Source organism: Morone saxatilis, unplaced genomic scaffold, assembly GCF_004916995.1.
Source record: "Morone saxatilis isolate NCDOM2014 unplaced genomic scaffold, NCSU_SB_2.0 Contig11, whole genome shotgun sequence".
In the NCBI taxonomy this organism is placed as follows: Eukaryota; Metazoa; Chordata; class Actinopteri; family Moronidae; genus Morone; species Morone saxatilis.
The window spans coordinates 5,512,190-5,530,224 of record NW_023339663.1 but is presented as its reverse complement, the minus strand read 5'-3'; the positions used below and the strand labels follow the sequence as shown (position 1 = coordinate 5,530,224).

General features: G+C 40.2%; 1 protein-coding gene across 13 annotated transcripts in view; it reads left to right on the top strand.

The window, feature by feature from the left end:
* Nucleotides 1-18,035, top strand: part of madd (MAP-kinase activating death domain) — a gene marked incomplete at its 3' end in the record, with an annotated part of 43,999 nt that overhangs the window by 7,740 nt on the left and 18,224 nt on the right. For 7 of the 13 annotated variants that reach the window (XM_035682317.1, XM_035682325.1, XM_035682320.1 and 4 more), the window contains 14 exon segments: nucleotides 75-713; nucleotides 3,842-4,145; nucleotides 5,368-5,499; nucleotides 5,627-5,740; nucleotides 5,886-5,966; nucleotides 8,045-8,101; nucleotides 8,961-9,133; nucleotides 9,268-9,503; nucleotides 9,615-9,771; nucleotides 9,883-9,986; nucleotides 10,068-10,273; nucleotides 10,573-10,826; nucleotides 11,082-11,221; nucleotides 11,865-11,966. In XM_035682317.1, coding sequence (XP_035538210.1) covers nucleotides 75-713; nucleotides 3,842-4,145; nucleotides 5,368-5,499; nucleotides 5,627-5,740; nucleotides 5,886-5,966; nucleotides 8,045-8,101; nucleotides 8,961-9,133; nucleotides 9,268-9,503; nucleotides 9,615-9,771; nucleotides 9,883-9,986; nucleotides 10,068-10,273; nucleotides 10,573-10,826; nucleotides 11,082-11,221; nucleotides 11,865-11,966 — 2,699 coding nt within the window. 13 annotated transcript variants of the gene reach the window in all.

Below are 18,035 nucleotides of genomic sequence, written 5' to 3'. Positions count from 1 at the left end.
ACAAGAGTTATAAAACCAGATAGGACTAATCTACTTTTATGCTTTAAACAAATCCTTGTCTGTGTTCTGTCCAGGCAACCAAGTAGTGACAGTGTGGCCCAGACACCTCAGCTCCTCCGCCGATACCCGCTGGAGGACCACCACGACTTCCCGCTCCCACCAGATGTGGTGTTTTTCTGCCAACCAGAGGGATGCCTAAGCATACGCCAGCGTAGGGTTAGCCTTCGCGACGACTCCTCGTTTGTTTTCACGCTGACCGACAAGGACTCAGGAATCACCCGCTACGGAATCTGCGTCAACTTCTACCGTTCTTTCCAACGAGGACATCACCGTACTCGAGCGGACAAGAGCCACACAGAGACCGCATCACAGGCGGCGGAGACGGCTAGTGAAGGGTCTGATGGCAGCGGCGGAGGCCCACCCTCCACGTTATCTCCACCTAACACTGCTGAATCAGCGCCTCCGCCTGCCTCCGGAGAAGAGAGCGGACAACCAAGTGCCGAGCTAAATGCCGGCAAGTCCCCACAGCACAGACGGAGCGCTGCTAAGATGGCAGCCAGGAATCGCAACAGCACGCTGACCTCGCTGTGCATACTCAGTCACTACCCCTTCTTCTCCACCTTCAGGGAATGCTTATACATTCTCAAGAGGCTGGTGGACTGCTGCAGTCAGAGGCTCACTCAACGAGCTGGGCTCCCTCGCGCCACGCAGAGGTGAGGCTTAAGATTGCATCTTCAAGTGTACATGCAGCTTTCCTTTGTTTCTTGGCTGTGCTACTACCATTTCACCCCAGTGCGAATGAAGATAAACATACTATTTTAGAGGCACGTCGCTAATGTGGTTTAAAGGGGCTGCTAAAGTTCCCAGGGCCAATATCAGAACAAACCAACATCTGGTTGATTGCTATGAAAATGCTGAGCACATTCATGTTTGCCAAATGATGAACACTTCTTTTGTCATGGCCTTTTCTGTTGTGTCACCCTTAGGCCAAATGTCAGCTCTGATCACAAGATCTCATAATTTAACAGGCAGATTGCCATAAACTTTTCTGAGTACATTCATTTTACCAAAGGGATAAAACCTTTGATTTTAATGAACTCATGGATGCCTTCAATTTTTAGTCCCTCGACTTGGTCAGTAACCGCAACGTTCATGCCTTTCAAAATGATTCTATCTTGTAATGTAACTAACTTCACACTCTCGAAGTAGAGCCTTACATATATGTTTTCTTTTTTTTGAGACAGATCCTGATTTTAGTGGGGAAAAATAGCCAAGATGGTAAATTTTATTTTTCAGTTGGAATGAAAATAGACTTGTAGACAAAAGATGCACAACAAGGTACTCAGAATGCTTTCTTAAACAAATAACTCCGTTAAAGAACATTTAGGTTAAATATCTTGAAACATGGTTAATAATTTAACATATATGATGTTAACCAACTCTAGAGTTGAATACAGGAAGTAAAGAATAAATACATGGCTGAACCACTAGGGGTAAGTCTTGTTTAAAAGCATTCGGCCCATAGTAAATCTGTACATGTGCACCTATAAATTCCTTAAAAAGAATGAATAACACTGCTTAAAAATGCAAGAAAAGTAGGTAGAAAACAGATCATGCATTATAATAATAATAGTAATAATTTATTCATAACCTGTCTTCTTCATCATCATCAGGTTAGTGTTAAATATGTTGTTTATTTGCTGATGTTTTCAGCAATGCTTACTGCTTTCTTTCTCCCCCCCCATCTGCTTCCCTCATTGTCCACCTGTTCTGTGTATGTTTGTGTTGCAGAATTAACACAAGAGCCTTTGTCTGTGACTCCGTGCAGTTTTGCAGGCCATCTGCAGCTTGTGTCATGTTTTGTGTATGTTTTTCACAGTACGCTAATATTGCTATCACACTCCACCTAAAATGAATAAAATAATGCAACCAAATATCCACAGAGCATTTAAAAGGTTTTGCTTTGAATGATTTGTATTACAGCAAATATTATTTCATCCAGTGTTAGAGGTTCAACTGAGGTACGAAGAAATGTTACATAATTGTGTGTTGTATTGCATTGTGTATTGAAGTCATTTCTTAGAAATGTGACCAAAAATGTTGGTGAGAGTTTAATTGGAGACACCGAGATTTTATTGATACTTGAGCTGCTTTTTAGTTGTGCACCATCCATTCTATAAAAAAGTTTTAACCATAAACCAGGAAATAAAACCAGAACTCTGCAGGAGCTGCATGGTATACAGACAGCATTATGGAGAAGTGGCATTTAGCAGGGTATTTAGCTTTTTAGACTTGAAGCAAATAGTCGATAATACTGTATGTTGATTATTCTTAATCAACCACCAGGCGTTATTGATTCGTATTTTATTGAAGCTGCAGAAAATACCCACAGCTGTTTGCTGTATTATTGAGTGACATTGTGTTGTGATGTGGCATTATTTGCCAAGCTCTTTTGCTTATTCTGTTGCCATGGGTAACACAATAGATTGCAATTTTGGAGTGACAAAGTGTTAATTAGGCTGTCACTTCACGCTGGCTTGGGCCCAGTATGATTGTTGGTCACCCAAGGTACACGTGTTTTCTCCACAGTCCTCTATATATAGCTGTAGAACCAGCGCAGCTTTTCCCCTCATCACCTCAAGGGACCGTAGGAATGTGTAATGCACAGTTGATATTATACCTTGACTTTTTTTTTTTCTCTGGTAAAACGCTGCAGCGGATCCACATATCATATAGAATTGTGGTTTCTCTGAAAACCTCGAAAAGGCCATCCAAGCCAACGGCTCAACAGACCTGAGATGGTTGGTTGAAATGTGGTGTGGCAATGACAGAGAAGGAGGAGAGCCATTGCATATTGGCTGCGAGCGCTTTGTACTATGGCGGCGCTGACAGATTGAGGTCTCTGGCTGCCTTTGGGTAGCAGCTGCAGTTGGTGGGAGGGCTCCATAGGACTAATGATTTATCTCCCTCCTTCTACACACACACACAGTGTACACACTCTAGAAAGGGTTTAATGGCACCATGTGTGAGTAGAGTGGAGGGTTTTCACATCAATATTTCGCCAGTTGCTTAAGAGCCTCTCCTGCATTTCCAATCTAATTAGGTCCGTCTCATTTGTTCATCATGATAGTGATTTCACTGGGTGTTTGCTGAGGCCTTGTGGTAGCTGTTTGTAGCAATAAAATCAGCAAATTATTTAGTTTAATAGTTTTTTAACTCTAAAATTACTGTTGACTAAAATCGATACATGTTATTTGTTAAGCTTAACATATTTTACATGTCGATGAAACATTTTTGATTATATCAGTATTATATTATTCTAAGGCCGTCCAATACAGACGCCTTTGATCGCTTTTCTCTGACAGAGCCACACAACACAGCAGGTGGTGTTTGTGCTCTCAGGTCGTGCTCCCAACGCTTTGGGTTATTTGACAGTATTTGCGAATGAGACTCAACAATCAACTATTTTTCTCGAGTGACTGATCGCACCTTTTAAGTGAGTTAAGTGATTCTTGCTTCTAGATCTATCATTTCTCTCCTTTTTTTTATATCCTAAATTTTATATATTTTGTTTTTGACTGCTGGTTGGACAAAGGAAGAAATTTTAAAGAGTCATATTGTGACAGGATGTCTTCAAATTGCTTCTGGATGTCATTATGTTGGACAATTGGTTGGAAAAAAAACAATTTATATTTTTTGTAGACCTCACACTGGGGGATTTTTTACTATTTATTTTACATTTTATAGATCAAGAATTATTAAAAAAGAATAAATTAATGGAAATAAAATCCTCATGTATACATTGAGTTCTGAACATACACTCGGTTTGTCTCCTTCCCAGGGACACTATGTGGCGGGTGTTCACGGGAGCACTGTCGGTGGAAGAGAAAGGAAGCCAGCTGCTGGCCGACCTACGGGAGATCGAATCCTGGGTGTACCGGTTGCTGCGTTCACCGGTACCAGTGGCGGGTCAGAGGCGCGTAGATGTGGAAGTGCTGCCCCATGAACTCAAACGGCCACTCACCTTTGCCCTGCCTGACAACTCTCGCTTCTCCATGGTCGACTTCCCACTGCACCTGCCCTTAGAGCTGCTGGGTGTGGACGCCTGTCTTCAGGTCCTCAGCTGTGTCCTGCTAGAGCACAAGGTAAGGAGAGAGACAGCAGTGAGTTCAGGATGCAAACTGTCTCTTATAAGTCATCACTTGGGCCTGTTTCTTTTTTTTTTTTTCCTTTGTATTTTAAAAGACAGGAGCAGATGTGTGGTTGTCTTTGACTGCATTTTATTAGACCCAACGTGTAATAACAAGCAAGGCTATATTTAGTATGTTGTGATTGGCCAGTGGTTTCTTTTGGAGTGCAGCTGTGTGTCCCCGCATGGACAAAGAAGTTTTTTTAAAGATCTCCTGAGAAATGCCCCGACTGACCTTCATCAGACATTTTCTGTTAGACTTAGGCTCACTGAAGCCATTTTACTGCAGTGTGGACAAAGCGTGATGGGTAGAAAGAAGGCCGTGTACATCGTATCACTGAAAGGAAAGACTCTTCATCTCTCTCTTTTATCATTAACACTAGAAACATTAGTAGGGATGTAATAGAAGTCCTTGTTTGGCTGGTGCTGGTGTAGTGTTCTGTTGTTGCTCTTGGTTTACACTGACATTGATACACTGGTTAACTTGCGACCACCCTAAATCAAACCTAAGCTTCGCAGCTTCCGTCACACTGCTGCAGCACATACTGCTGGACAAATGTTGGGCAGTATCTGCTTTTCTGTCACTTCTCAAATATATAATTTATCTGGGCCAACTGCCTAAATAGATCCACCCCAAAAAATGAAGCTTGAATTGCAGAATGCTGCATCCATGGTGCATGATTAGTTAGCGTTGTTTGCAGCCTTCCACCCTTCCCCTCCTCGGGGCCGACCACCTCTAATACATTCTCAGCCTGAAACACTGCCATCTTGTATTCATCCATTTTGGTTTTTTGAAGAAGTATTCAATACATCATTAAATTCAGTCAGGCTGAACTAAGTGCTGCCTGAAAGCTTTCAGAATTACTTCCTATCAAGGACTTTGTGCTACCAAATGAATTTTTCATAACAGCTCAAGTTAAATATTGCGTTTATGAATCCAAGGCACAGTTTGGGCCTTCACACCTGTACATTACAGACAAAAAGAGGAAGTATGGGTAGATGGGAGGATTGTGTGATACAGCACCAGAGCAAGAAGTCAACTAGGTGAGTTTGTGACAGTATGAACATAACAGTGCTGTGAACACCCACCAGGTTTGCACTGAAATACTCAGGAAAATAAGTTTGTAATGCTTGCCTTATAAAACCCATGTATGTTGTGTTTTTCATTTTTTTCTCAGGTCATTCTTCAATCCAGAGATTACAATGCATTGTCTATGAGTGTCATGGCCTTTGTCGCCATGATCTACCCTCTGGAGTACATGTTCCCTGTCATCCCCTTACTGCCAACATGCATGGCCTCTGCCGAACAGGTAAAACATGCCATTTGTTTTAAACACATCGATTTTTTTACCCAAACATGCAGGTTTTAATTGCAAATGCCGTCTGTTGTGGACACATCAAGTTGCGACTGATTGGCATATTTTCTCCTCTCCACAGCTCCTTCTTGCCCCCACTCCCTACATTATAGGTGTACCAGCCAGCTTCTTCCTCTACAAAGCGGATTTCAAAATGCCAGACGATCTGTGGCTTGTGGACCTTGACAGCAGCAAGGTCAGCACATCAGCGTGGTGTCTTAACGGTGTTTTTATGCTATCCAGATTAACCTGACAGATAAAATCTTATTCATTTTAGTTGAACACTTTTTTTTTTTTTCATATCTAAATTTAAAATGTTGGGTTTTTTATTTTGTCTGCAGGTTATAGCACCCACCAATGCAGAGATTCTACCACCTCTTCCAGAACCTGAAGCAGGCGAACTTAAGAAACATCTGAAACAGGTACTGCATGCAATTTGTCTGGTTCCCTTTTACATTTTACAGGTTTTTCTGATTCTGTTGCACTGTGGCAGCCAGTGCTCAGCCCAAAACCAGTGGGACTACTGACATGTACCAGCATTTTGCAGAGAAATTTCTGGAATCCAGGTGCTGCTCTGGAGCCGACCTTTGTTGTGTGTTCTCGTAACTTTTAGTTAAATGCACTATTATATGAATGTAAAACTTCTCTTTCAGCAGTGTGAGGAGTAGGTGCTTCCTTCTTCAACAGAGTTGTATGTATTGTAGACGAGTGTGAGAGCATTTGAAATGGGTTTTGTAGTGCACTAACATGAACAAATGTTTTTCTTTTTTTTCCTGTTTTCTTTGCATGCTCTAGCTCTTGGAGGTAAAATCAGACCCTAGGACCCTGCTACCCAAGCAAAACCTTTAGTAATGCTGGTAGTAACTAACTTGCCCCCTAACCCGATTATCTAACATAACAGCAGAATCTGGTTCTGATTCATGGAAACGCCTTTCTTTTTTCCAAATATGGAAACTGCTGATATGATCACTGAGTGTGCTTATTAAGCTTAAGAAAAGTTTGTCATGTCTCAACTTCAGCCATCATTTGCTGTTGGTAGTCTGTCAGATAGCCATGCAAAGAAGTAAGAAGTTAATCACAGTCATTCACGTTTAACAGGTATAAAATGAAATCAACATACTAAAACGACCTATACATTAAAATGATAGACTAAAGTCAAATATTGCTTTTAATAAAAATAAAGACTAATAAGTCTTTTGCAGATAAATACTAAGCATTTTTTTTTCAGTCAAGCAAGCTCAAGCTGTTTTATGTGCCAAATAGAACTTTTATTTTACTGTCTCCTTAAATACAGCCAACATATGACTCAAACTTTAATGGTTTTAAAACTAATTAAAACAAACTATTTTTAGATCAAAATCCTTGCACAAATACTTATTGTGTTTAATATGCCTTGACTCAGAACCGGTTCGTTAGCTGTGTGTGATTTCCAGCTCTCTCCCTGTGTGCGGATGTGTGACCGAGAGGCTGGTGTGTAGGAGTGTGCAAAGCCTCAGATTAGCAGTTGTGTATTTGGAGAAAAAAAAACACAAAATACTGACATCTGTGAATGTAGAAAATGTCACTGAAGATGGTTGAACTGATTATCTGAAGACTGTGATGCCAAAGCAGAATGCTGCTGATGTGAGAGTCACTGAAAAATACTTGCACTCAACACTGGATAACTAAAATAAATTGGTCCCTAACAAGCGACTAATTTATTTACAAAAAATGGTGCTTGTGTTATTTCTGCTCACCCGCCATTTTTTTTCCTGAACAATAAGAACTTACAAGTAAGATTTTAAATTTAGCTACAGGTGCTTTATTGTGCAAGTATTTTATCTGTGTTTATGAAAAGATCTGCTGTGTTGTGTCTGTCATTGTCATCTGTCTCCATTGTGACCACTGGTTTGTCCCAGTTGGTCACCATGGATGGCCTTCATGTGTCTTTTAGTGGCTGGATTCTGTAGGTGAAGTCTGGTTTTTGGTCACATTATTGCTTTGTCTGTGTTTCTCACTGTCTTTCATGTTAAGCATAAAAAAAAACATCTCTTCTTTCCCCATATTTCTCTTTCTCCTCTGGTCTTGTTTCCTCAGAATTTCTCTCTTGACTCTCACTCTCACTGCAAATTCTCTCTCTATTAAACTACTGGCCGTCCATCACCTTGTCAAAACGAACACAAATGTATCTTTTCTTATCTCCTTTCTTCAGTAAATTATAAAATTGAAAATGATGAAGCGGCAAGGCACCTCTTACTCATTGCGCAAACAAATCGAAAATAACATCAGCATATTTAGTTAGATCTATTTGAGTCACATTTGGGTGGTGTCAAAATATACTTTATTCACTGTCAGCTAAAACAGACAAATAGGGAAGTACTATTGAAAGGAGGCAAAGAAAAGAAAGGGAAAGGGCCACGGTGGTGACCCTTCCGTCATGTGCTGTTCCAGTGTCAGTCACAAAGTTATCATCCCAGGCCTTCATGTGATTCTCCTCGCATCTCTCTTATCCCCTTCCTAGTGTCTGGTTAGGTTGACCGTGATCACCCAAAAGCAGATCTTCTCCTCTGAAAATAAGGTTACTCATTTCTCCTCCTGTGGAATGTGTAATGCCCCTGCACGGATATCTTCTCTCTCACATTATTTTGCTTGTCACTACTACTTGTCTCCTACTCTTCAAGACTTGAATAAAATGCATAACAGGGTCACAGAATGTTGCGGACCAGTTTTTGATACACTGCTTAGCTCTGGCTTGAGCATGACTGAATGTGCGTGCATCTATCTTGGCATCAGTGAGTGTTCTCGTAACCAAAACAAGATATGATGAGGCTAATCACCTTGACAAAGTTAACATTCATCCAGACCCAGCAACTAAATGTTCCATTATGCTAAGCTAAACATTGACACTTGAGTCTGCAGCAGTTCCCTCAAAGCAAACCATGCATAGTGACTTACTTCCCTTGTGCCCCTCCTCTCCAAAGTGACACACCCACCACAGGCATCAACATGCACAAAACTGATCCTTCAGCTGCTACAAATAATGAGAGTGAAATAAAATTGTGAACACTTTAAAGATGGGGGGGGTGGGAACCTGGGTTGGGAACCTATAGTTTATCATCTCTTACCTCCCTTTAGTACACTATTGAGCATTCTTGGTAGTAAGAAGGATTAGTTTTTATCAGTTTTAGCAATCTGAATCATCCCATAAAATCCCATAAACAAGATTTTGCAAGTACTTTTCAAGCAGTCACTCCGGCCCTCATTGTTTCCCCTCTATAAAGAGGGCAGACATTAAGAAAAGGTCCCATTAAATGTAGAAATTGATTTTAATAACTTAATGTTGATGCCAATCGTGGGTGTGGTCCATCACAGCGGTGTGTTTTTGTGTTCAGATCCACTGCTGTGTTTCTAATTTGTGTCACTGTCACTTGTTCTAGGCCTTGGCCAGTATGAGTTTGAACACCCAACCCATTCTGAACCTGGAGAAGTTCCAGGAAGGTCAGGAGATGCCCCTGCTCCCACCTGGGCGAGACAAAGCTTCGCCGTCCTCCACAGAGTTCAACCCTTTAATTTACGGCAATGATGTTGATTCTGTGGATGTAGCCACCAGGTAAGCCACCAGTGTCTCTTTTCATTGTCCATTGTTTTTCTCCACTATATATTGTACAGTCCTAATTATACTGTAAATATTTATTTTACAGATCAAAAGAAATATTAAGTTTAACTTATTGTTCTTCTTCACAGGGTCGCCATGGTACGGTTCTTCAACTCCCCCAATGTTCTTCAAGGGTTCCAGATGCACACTCGCACCTTGCGCCTCTTCCCCCGGCCTGTGGTGGCTTTTCAGTCAACTTCTTTTCTTGCATCCCGGCCACGACGCACTAGCTTTGCAGATAAACTTTCTCACACCCAGGCAGTGGAGTTCTATGGAGAGTGGGCTCTCAATCCCACCAACCTTGCCTTTCAGAGGATACATAACAGTAAGACTTATTTAAGATGATAGTAATGTGTATCTCGTTCAGTTTGCGTTACAGAAAATATGTTAAAGTAGGTGAATTGTGTCTGATGGTGTCTGCACACTTCTGTTTCAGATGTGTTTGACCCCTCCCTAATCGGAGACAAGCCCAAGTGGTATGCTCACCAGCTACAGCCAGTGCTCTACCGAGTATATGATGGAAGCTCCCAGCTGGTTGAAGCTATGGCCGGTCCTTTGGAGGATGAGGGCAATGAGTCTGATCCCACAGACAGGTAAGAAAGAACAAGATCCTTTGAAGCGTGACACTACAATTAAATCTGCTAATATTTGCTTTAGGTCGTTTAAATAAGGCAGCTCTTGGTTATACATTGTATTTGTTACAGTGGTAGTGATAGTGAGGCATACGATGACTCAAGTTCGTCCTATTCCTCACTCGGCGACCTTGTGAGTGAGATGATCCAAGGTGACATCCAGGGAGATACACCAAGTAAGTTGTTTCATTACAAGATACGCATTGACCACATTCATGCCATTTCCTCTCTTGTAATATTTTACCTTGACGTCTTAGGCTTGGACCCGCCTACCCATGCTGCACTGGGAGATGCTAGTGAGGTTGAGTTTCAAGACTTTGAGGACTTTAGAGAACGTCATGGCTCGGAGGGTCCACCCAGTGGGGACGGTCCCACCGAACCCTCTGATGGCCAACCTCTTCGCTCGAGCTCCAGCACAACTGCAAGCTCAAGTCCCAGCACAGTCATCCAGGGAGTCAATCATGTGTGTGATCATTCCAAATTCACTCTCGGAAACGTCTTTATTTTTGTAGAAATTAACTTCTCATATTTTGATGACTAATTTGGACGGGGCTTTATATTATGTTCTTCTAGATAAAACTTTTAACATGAGCTGTAGACTTGTCAGTGTCATATTTATCAGAATAATGAATATGGCCAAACTAAAGCAGTGCAGAACTGATGTAATCTGTATGTAAAATGTAAAATAAAGGAAAGGAGAGCAATATTTACACAAGAAGGAATTTTCTCAATTCCCATTAATCTGTGTGCTCATTTTTCCAGGAGCAAGTGGAAGCACCTGAAATTGAAGCATCAGCAAGTGCCGCTTTACAGAACCCTGTCCCCGCATTGGGCAGTCAGCCATTCCTCAGACCTCCAGCTGATGCTGGCCTGGTGGACCCAACCAACAAAAAGCAAGAGTATGATAACCCATACTTTGAGCCTCAGTACGGCTTCCCCTCAGAGGATGACCCTGATGCAGAAGAGCAAGTGGAGTCATACACCCCTCGATTCAACCAGAACCTCAATGGCAACAAGTGTGTTAAACTTGTTCATCACTTGAATGAATACATTATCATCATTCAAATGGGCTCTATGACCAAACCATGCAATATTCTCTAACAAAACCCAGCATGACAAATTAATTCTTCGATTCATGGTGGTCTTGAATCTTTGGTGGTGTGATGTTGTGATGTGGTGTGAATGCTTGAGAGTTTCCCATACAGTATGCATGTATGTTCCTGTTCCTGTGCCTGTCACACACGGTAATGTCTTTTGGTCATTCATTTTAGGTTACAGCGCCCCTTACGTCCTAGTAGCCTAAGGCTCCCAGGAGAGTCTGATGGGGAGGGAGACTCCCGCAACAGCTCACCAAACTCCACCATTTCCAACAGCAGTGGTGATGGCTTTGGAGGACTAATGTCCTTTGCCAGTAAGAACATTTGAATTTCATTTGGTTGCTTTTCAGCTAAGTCCAGATTGTAAAACATGGAAAGTGGGCTGATTTATGTGGGTGATGATGAATTGGAGGGCCAAAACCAACAGCACTTCAATTCACCCATTCTTAAAGACTTAACACCCAGTTTAAGCTTGAACACGCCCCCTCACGAATTCAAAAATGCACTGAAATGCAGAGTGTACAGTGAGCGTGGTTACCTAGAACCAGAGACTGAACATGATCTCTCTTGTCATATAGTTTTCTGTTTTGTCTAGAGGACAGAATATACCGGATCTGAGGTCATTTCAATGAACACTATAGACTGGCTCTAGAATCAGTAGATGCATAAAAGTACATTTTATGATAATGTACTCTTTTATAATGTGAATTGTTTAAAATATAATGTGTAATGTGAAAGGGATCACTTGTAGAGTCTATTTTTATTGTGGATATGGCCATTTACATACTATATTTACTATGCTTACTACTCTACACATACTATGAACTTTTCTGTTAGAGTAAATATTAACAATAATATATATTTATTATTTATTCACCCTTAGTTATCTTTGGCTTTGCTTGATAATTTAAACTGTATTTCTGTTGTCTGATTATATTATTGTCACTCCCACTACAGGCAATCTTTACAAGAACCACGGCACCAGTTTCAGTCTGTCCAATCTTGCACTTCCCAACAAGGCAGCGAGGGACAAAGCAACACCATTCCCTAGTCTAAAAGGTAGGACAACACAGCTAACCTGACCACCTTTATATCCCTCATGCAGTTGGTGTTTTTGTTTATTGTCTGTCCAAGTTGTTCTGTGTGGTTTCCAGGGTAATAAAAATCATTATAGAATCTCTTTTTTAGTCAGTAGGGTGAGTTGATGAAGTTAAAGGATAAGAGCTAATAAAAAAAGATTTTATGCCATTATTGTCAACATTTTTATGACCCACTTATTTAGTTGTTTTTTTTTATCACTGGCTTCATGTTTTCCGTCATTTACCTGTTTAATAAGACATTTTGTAAATGCTGTTTTATCATACTTTAGATTATTCACAAATACCATGATTTGAATCCTTTCATTTAATACAATTCCTAACTCGTCATGCTAATGGCCAGCATTTTTTATTTAGTATTTTTTTAAACGTCAGTATTCTTATTTAATTAATTTACTGCCTGTCCTTCTCTGCCTTTTTGTTTTCTTTTTTTAAATTACTTTTTTTGGGAATAAGAATATTTCAATTTTGATATTGAGGAGGAAATGGAGCAAGCAGGTTTGTAGAGCTGTTTTTATAGCCTGACTTTCTTCCCACTGGATTGCCAAACAAATATGGCACTATTTAAAAGGAGAATATTGAGGATGTATCAAACAAAGTTTTTCTCTCAAGAGTAATGTGAAAATCCAGACAAAAACAGACTTCACGTTTGTTCTTGCCGTGGTCATGCACAGTTTGTTCTTTATTTGCAGAGATGAGATCTCTTTTTTATTTTTCTACTATACCATTAGCTGATGGTGTAGAACGTGTTCATATTAAGCATGTTTTGTGTAGTTTATACGATATATTGGTTCAAATGCCCACCTGATTATCTTTTGGAAGCCGATAAATAAGGCAGGTCTTTTTCCAATCAAGCAGAAAAAGATGAAGCAATCCGAAGCAACTGCATGATTTATGGTTTTATGGCTATAAGGACTGCAGTCACACATGAATGGAAACCTAAGCATAATAAAATGAATCCAACCGCAGTGGCAGCTAATTCTCATTTTCAGCTTTTTATGAACTGTTATGAACACTAGAGAAGGTAAATTATGCAGAGCCCAGACAAATCTGTCATGCTTTGCTAACATTACAGGGACTAAAATTGTACTTCGGGATGGAGTTATTAAACTTGCTAATAGTTTAGTTTTTCTTTTTCAATTCTGTTTACGAATTCTGTTTAGGCTGGATTTTCACTTTAACTGAGAGAAAAAACAGGTGAAGCATGGTAATCTAACTCAATAGCTCCACTCCATGTGGAATAGCTGCCATAAAAAAATGTTCTGTTCCTTTGATTATGATGTGTTTTGTCTTTGTTGTTCAGATGACCCTGACAGCCCGGGTATGTTATGTCTGGTGTGATAGTTTGTTTTAGCCCCCTGACTAGGTATTTCTTTATCCTTGAAGTGACCTATACCTATCTTACACCCTGTTTCTCAGCATAGGACTAAGATAGAAGATACGCCTTTAATGCCATTCGTGTATATCCATACCTTTCCCTCTGTTCCTTTGCCATTCCGCTCTGTGTGACTGGTGAGAGTCTATTTGGTGCGATATGATGCACACTTTTTCCTCTGTGACTACAAACTGTTATTGGTGTGGCATCTGCACATCCTTATTACTACAAGAAGGATGCTCAGTCCTTTTTAACTGCATTTACCTAATTCATATAGTTACATTTATGTCTGTGGATGGTGTTCACAGAAAGATCTGTCCTCAGTAAATGAAAATTAGTTCCTTCCTCCTGATTCTGTGTGTTTTTGCCTTGCTTGCTTGTTTGGTGGCTCCCATTGTTGAGTGTTTCCTTCCCTTTATGAGGTCACTCACTATTTTAACAAAAACAGTGATGAAACTTTGTAGCTCACAGGTTTTCTACTGAAGAATCTTACTGTGTATCATGATTGTCTTTTGTGTTTTTGTGCTCCAAACAAGATGTCTACCTTACATCATGCATAAATTGCTAAGAAACAAATCCATCCATGGCTCTAGATGTACATTTTCATTGTTGAACTGGATGGTTCAGCATTATTCACATGGTTCAAGCTGATAAATACAACGAAGTATGAGCTATACACAGCTCCTACTTGGTACTGTAAATGTTGAATGTGTTGCCAAACACATGGCATTAGTCATCTTATCAGACACTTTCAGGGTTGATACCATCATCAATACATATTGTCTTTTTCTCTTTTCTGTCTGCACTTTTCTCTTTTACTTTTTTATTGTCTTTGTTTTGGCGCCATGTTGAGTGTGCATGTCTGTGATGGGTTGATGTTCAGACTGGTTGTGTCTGGGCCGGTGTCCCTCTCTCTGTCCACCTTTTTCGCGGCACTAATTCTGGGTTTTGTGTGCAGTATTTGGGCTAAATTCTCTAATGGAGATAATTACAGAGGCCGGCCCGGGGAGCGGAGAAGGTGGGTTCTGCCCTTTTATCGAGTGAGCTGCATGCTTCTCCAAGCCAGTCAACTACATCTCCCAGCATCCCCTTCTGTCTATGCTCATTTCAGTCACCGTGTGTGTCATCAAAGATCCAATGGAGCATTGAGTTTGTTGTCTTACCACGCCGCCATTCATAGTGACTGTTCCCTTTCCTCAGACTAACTGTTTCACCCCACAGTTTGATTCATTTTATTTATTGAACTGTCCCTATCACAAGTGAGTTGTAAAGGACTTATGATAAGAAGTATACCTAGATCTAACATCAGGTAATCACAGGAAACAGTGAAACAATCCATTATGCAACAAACACACACAGGGAAGCAAATGAAGCACAAGACAGGATGTTGGACAAACAGAATAAGAATAGAATCGACTAAGTTAGCATCCATTGTTTGTCATTGTTTTCTTGTCGTTTTTGCTCCCACAGAGTACAATTGGGGTTGGGCCCAATCATGCTGTAATTGTGTTGTACACAATGAGCAGTGACTACAGTCAAATTATGCAAATTTTGAACCTAACTGGTGAAAATCCCTATTTATCGTCAGCGAACTTAATGCAGGCTGTTTAGATGGTTGTTTTATGTCATAAAGATACAACCTGACAGATAAAATAAGATAAGTTATTTAGATTACACACTCCGTCTTCATAGATCAGGCATGATGTTGCATATATTCTGGGGCATGTGTTTCATAGCAGTTTTCGGGGGGGGTTGGGGAACTAAGGCTGTCACTGTTTGTCAGAGCTATCAAGAGGCTTTGGGTATGTGTTGGTATAATTACAACATTAGAAGAAATGTGCCTTCACATATATTTTGTGGTTAGTTGCTTGAAGTCAATTTTGTCTTAGGTGGTGGTTATTAACCCCAGAGGTGAAACTAGATTGATTGCAAAATAACAAAGCACAAAGTCAGACAACAATGAAAGACATAATGCCACAACACTAGTAACACTAACACACAAACACATATTGCATGAGGACATTAGTGGAGCTCAGGAGTCCGGCTAGCCACAGGATATTAATACAGTCAATCAGATACATAAAAAGCTTACCGTTAGTGATGCACTTAAAAACAGGACCATTAATACAGGCAGAAAACAACAAAGGCAAATAGAATACTATAAAAGAAGACCTTACAAGTTATGTAGAAAACACAACCCCTTTTTCAGGAAACAAGCAAGTATCACGTCATTCACACCTAAAACGGTCACTGTGTATGTATGAGTATCAAAAACCCATCTGAGCAAACAAACATTATAAAAACAAGTTATCCAGTCCTTGTCTGTGATAGCCAATCTCTTTGGGCTGCTGTCTTCTGGTAATGCAGAATCATGATGACATTACCATTATAAAATCTTAAATCAATTCATGCAGTTCACATATTAACAGCTAATTTACTGAATTGCAGGCTCATTTTCCCTGAAGGCTGTCAGGTTTTGTAGTAATGAGATTGAAAATGTAAGGAGTAAAAGTAAAAAGTAGTCGGAGAAATAAATTCTCAAGTAATGTACAGATACCTGGAAAAAAAAACAAGTACAGTAACAAAGTATTTTTACTTCTTTACTTTCCACCTCTGGCCACAGGCAATACTGGACTAAGAAGAGGAAATTACATACATGCACTTTTAATGGGATCAAAAATGTCTGAATAGCACATGTAATAACATGTAATGTTGTAATCCCCCTAGATGATATATAGACTAGAAACAAATCCTTTAATTCTAAACTAGTATTGCGTTTGTGATAGTTCTCTCACAGTCTTCCTGTGATTGACTGTCTAATTTGAGTCATGCTTAGAGTGTCTTTTGACTGGATTTAGTCTTATGATTTTTAACCTGGCCATGTCAGTACAGGGTTAAAATTACACTGATGTTGATACTAGAGTGACTCGAATGCTGGTGATCTGTTAGCTAAGTTGTTGTTTGCAAGCTGACCTGTTTGTGCAGTTACATTTAAGCTGACTCAGTCTTGGGATTCATATTGACTTTGCTACAATCTCTCCCTTGTTACTCAGGTCAAAAAATAATTTGACCACTAAGGTCAAGGACCATTTAAAAAAGCTGCAGCCTCAAAGTATCCTCCATTGATGTACCTTTGGGCTTTTCTAGCCGCTGGAAAAGCCAGTTAAAAGCTGAGATACGGCCAAGACCTGCATGCTGTCCAGCAAAACATTGATGAAGGCCTCCAACCACAGACTCCACTAGTGCTACTACTGTTTGTTTACCACAAACTTTTTCATGTAACCTGAGATATATCTGCCCATATCCATGGTGGACAAAATCCATAGGCAGTCTCTACTGTCTTCCTGCAGCAATGTTTAATATACTCATCAGGAGCCTTTGGGTTTCAAGAGCTGTATTGCACTTATTGAGAATAAGTCATAAGCAGGTAAGCATTACTGGTTTTTAAACTAAAACATACTGAAACATTGTGCTTGTGTAGAGAATTGATATCTGGAATAAAACCTAATTTCTTGTCCCCATGACACTCCAGCAACAATAATAAACAATAGATCCCCGCTGTCAAAAACTTGCAATAAAGCAGCCTTGTAATGACAGATGTTCCATCAGAGAAGCTTTCTGTCCTTGTAGATGGGTGCTCCTCCCCCATCCTTTCATGCTTAGAAACAGAATCAGCAAGTAACCAAATGGAGAAATTGTGAGCTCATCGCACATTTAGATTTGACTTTATTGTCTTTGTCTATTTCAGGACATATTCATGAACACTCATTACAGTATAGATATGTGGAGCTGTGGATTACTGTGCTTAGACCGACTGGATTTTTTAGCCAGCTAATGACTGGATGAAAGTCGTGTGCTTGTATTTTATTTCAAGTGTTGTTTAGGATTTATTGTATTGCAGTTAAAGTGAAACTGTTGCCAGAGAATTGCTGAAGATTGACACTCTTAAACAGGCTACACGTGTTAAAGATTTCTGGATGAAAGAACAACATTGCGTTGATGGCACGATGGCATGATTATCGTTATATATTTACATGTTCACTAGAGCTGTGACTCAGCCTAAGCCCAATATGAGGCCTGACCATATGAGTTCCAGCATGGCTCTAATTTATCTCATAGCTTGGTCTGGTTGGGTTTTATTTCATCTACAGTTGTTCCAATACCAGTATCGTAAATTCTTCCTGTATGTACATGTGTCTGTGCACCAATCCGATACCATGTAAGGTAATAGCCCCAGAATGCTTCCCTGCAACTTCCCAGCAGTGTCCCATTTTTTTTTTTCCCAGGATAGCAAAGTCATGACATGACCTGCCCTACTCTGACTCTGACAAAGAGTTTAATCTGAGCCAGGCCATACAACAATGATAGTAATCATACAGGCTTCGTAGTATATCCCACACGCACGAATATTAGAGTCGGGCCAAATTATCTGCCGGATCGGTTGTCATTTGTTGTGCAGTCTGGACACCTGATTAATTGCCTGAACCATCAACTTTCTAACTGTTGGATGATTAGTTGAATAGATAAAAACTGTAATAAACTTTAAATATTACTGGAGTAGTATTTTACTCGATATGTGATATATCTGTAATATAAAACTTCACTAGCCTTTGAACCAGACAAATACGTGAGCTCATGTTTCATTTGCTCTGGCAG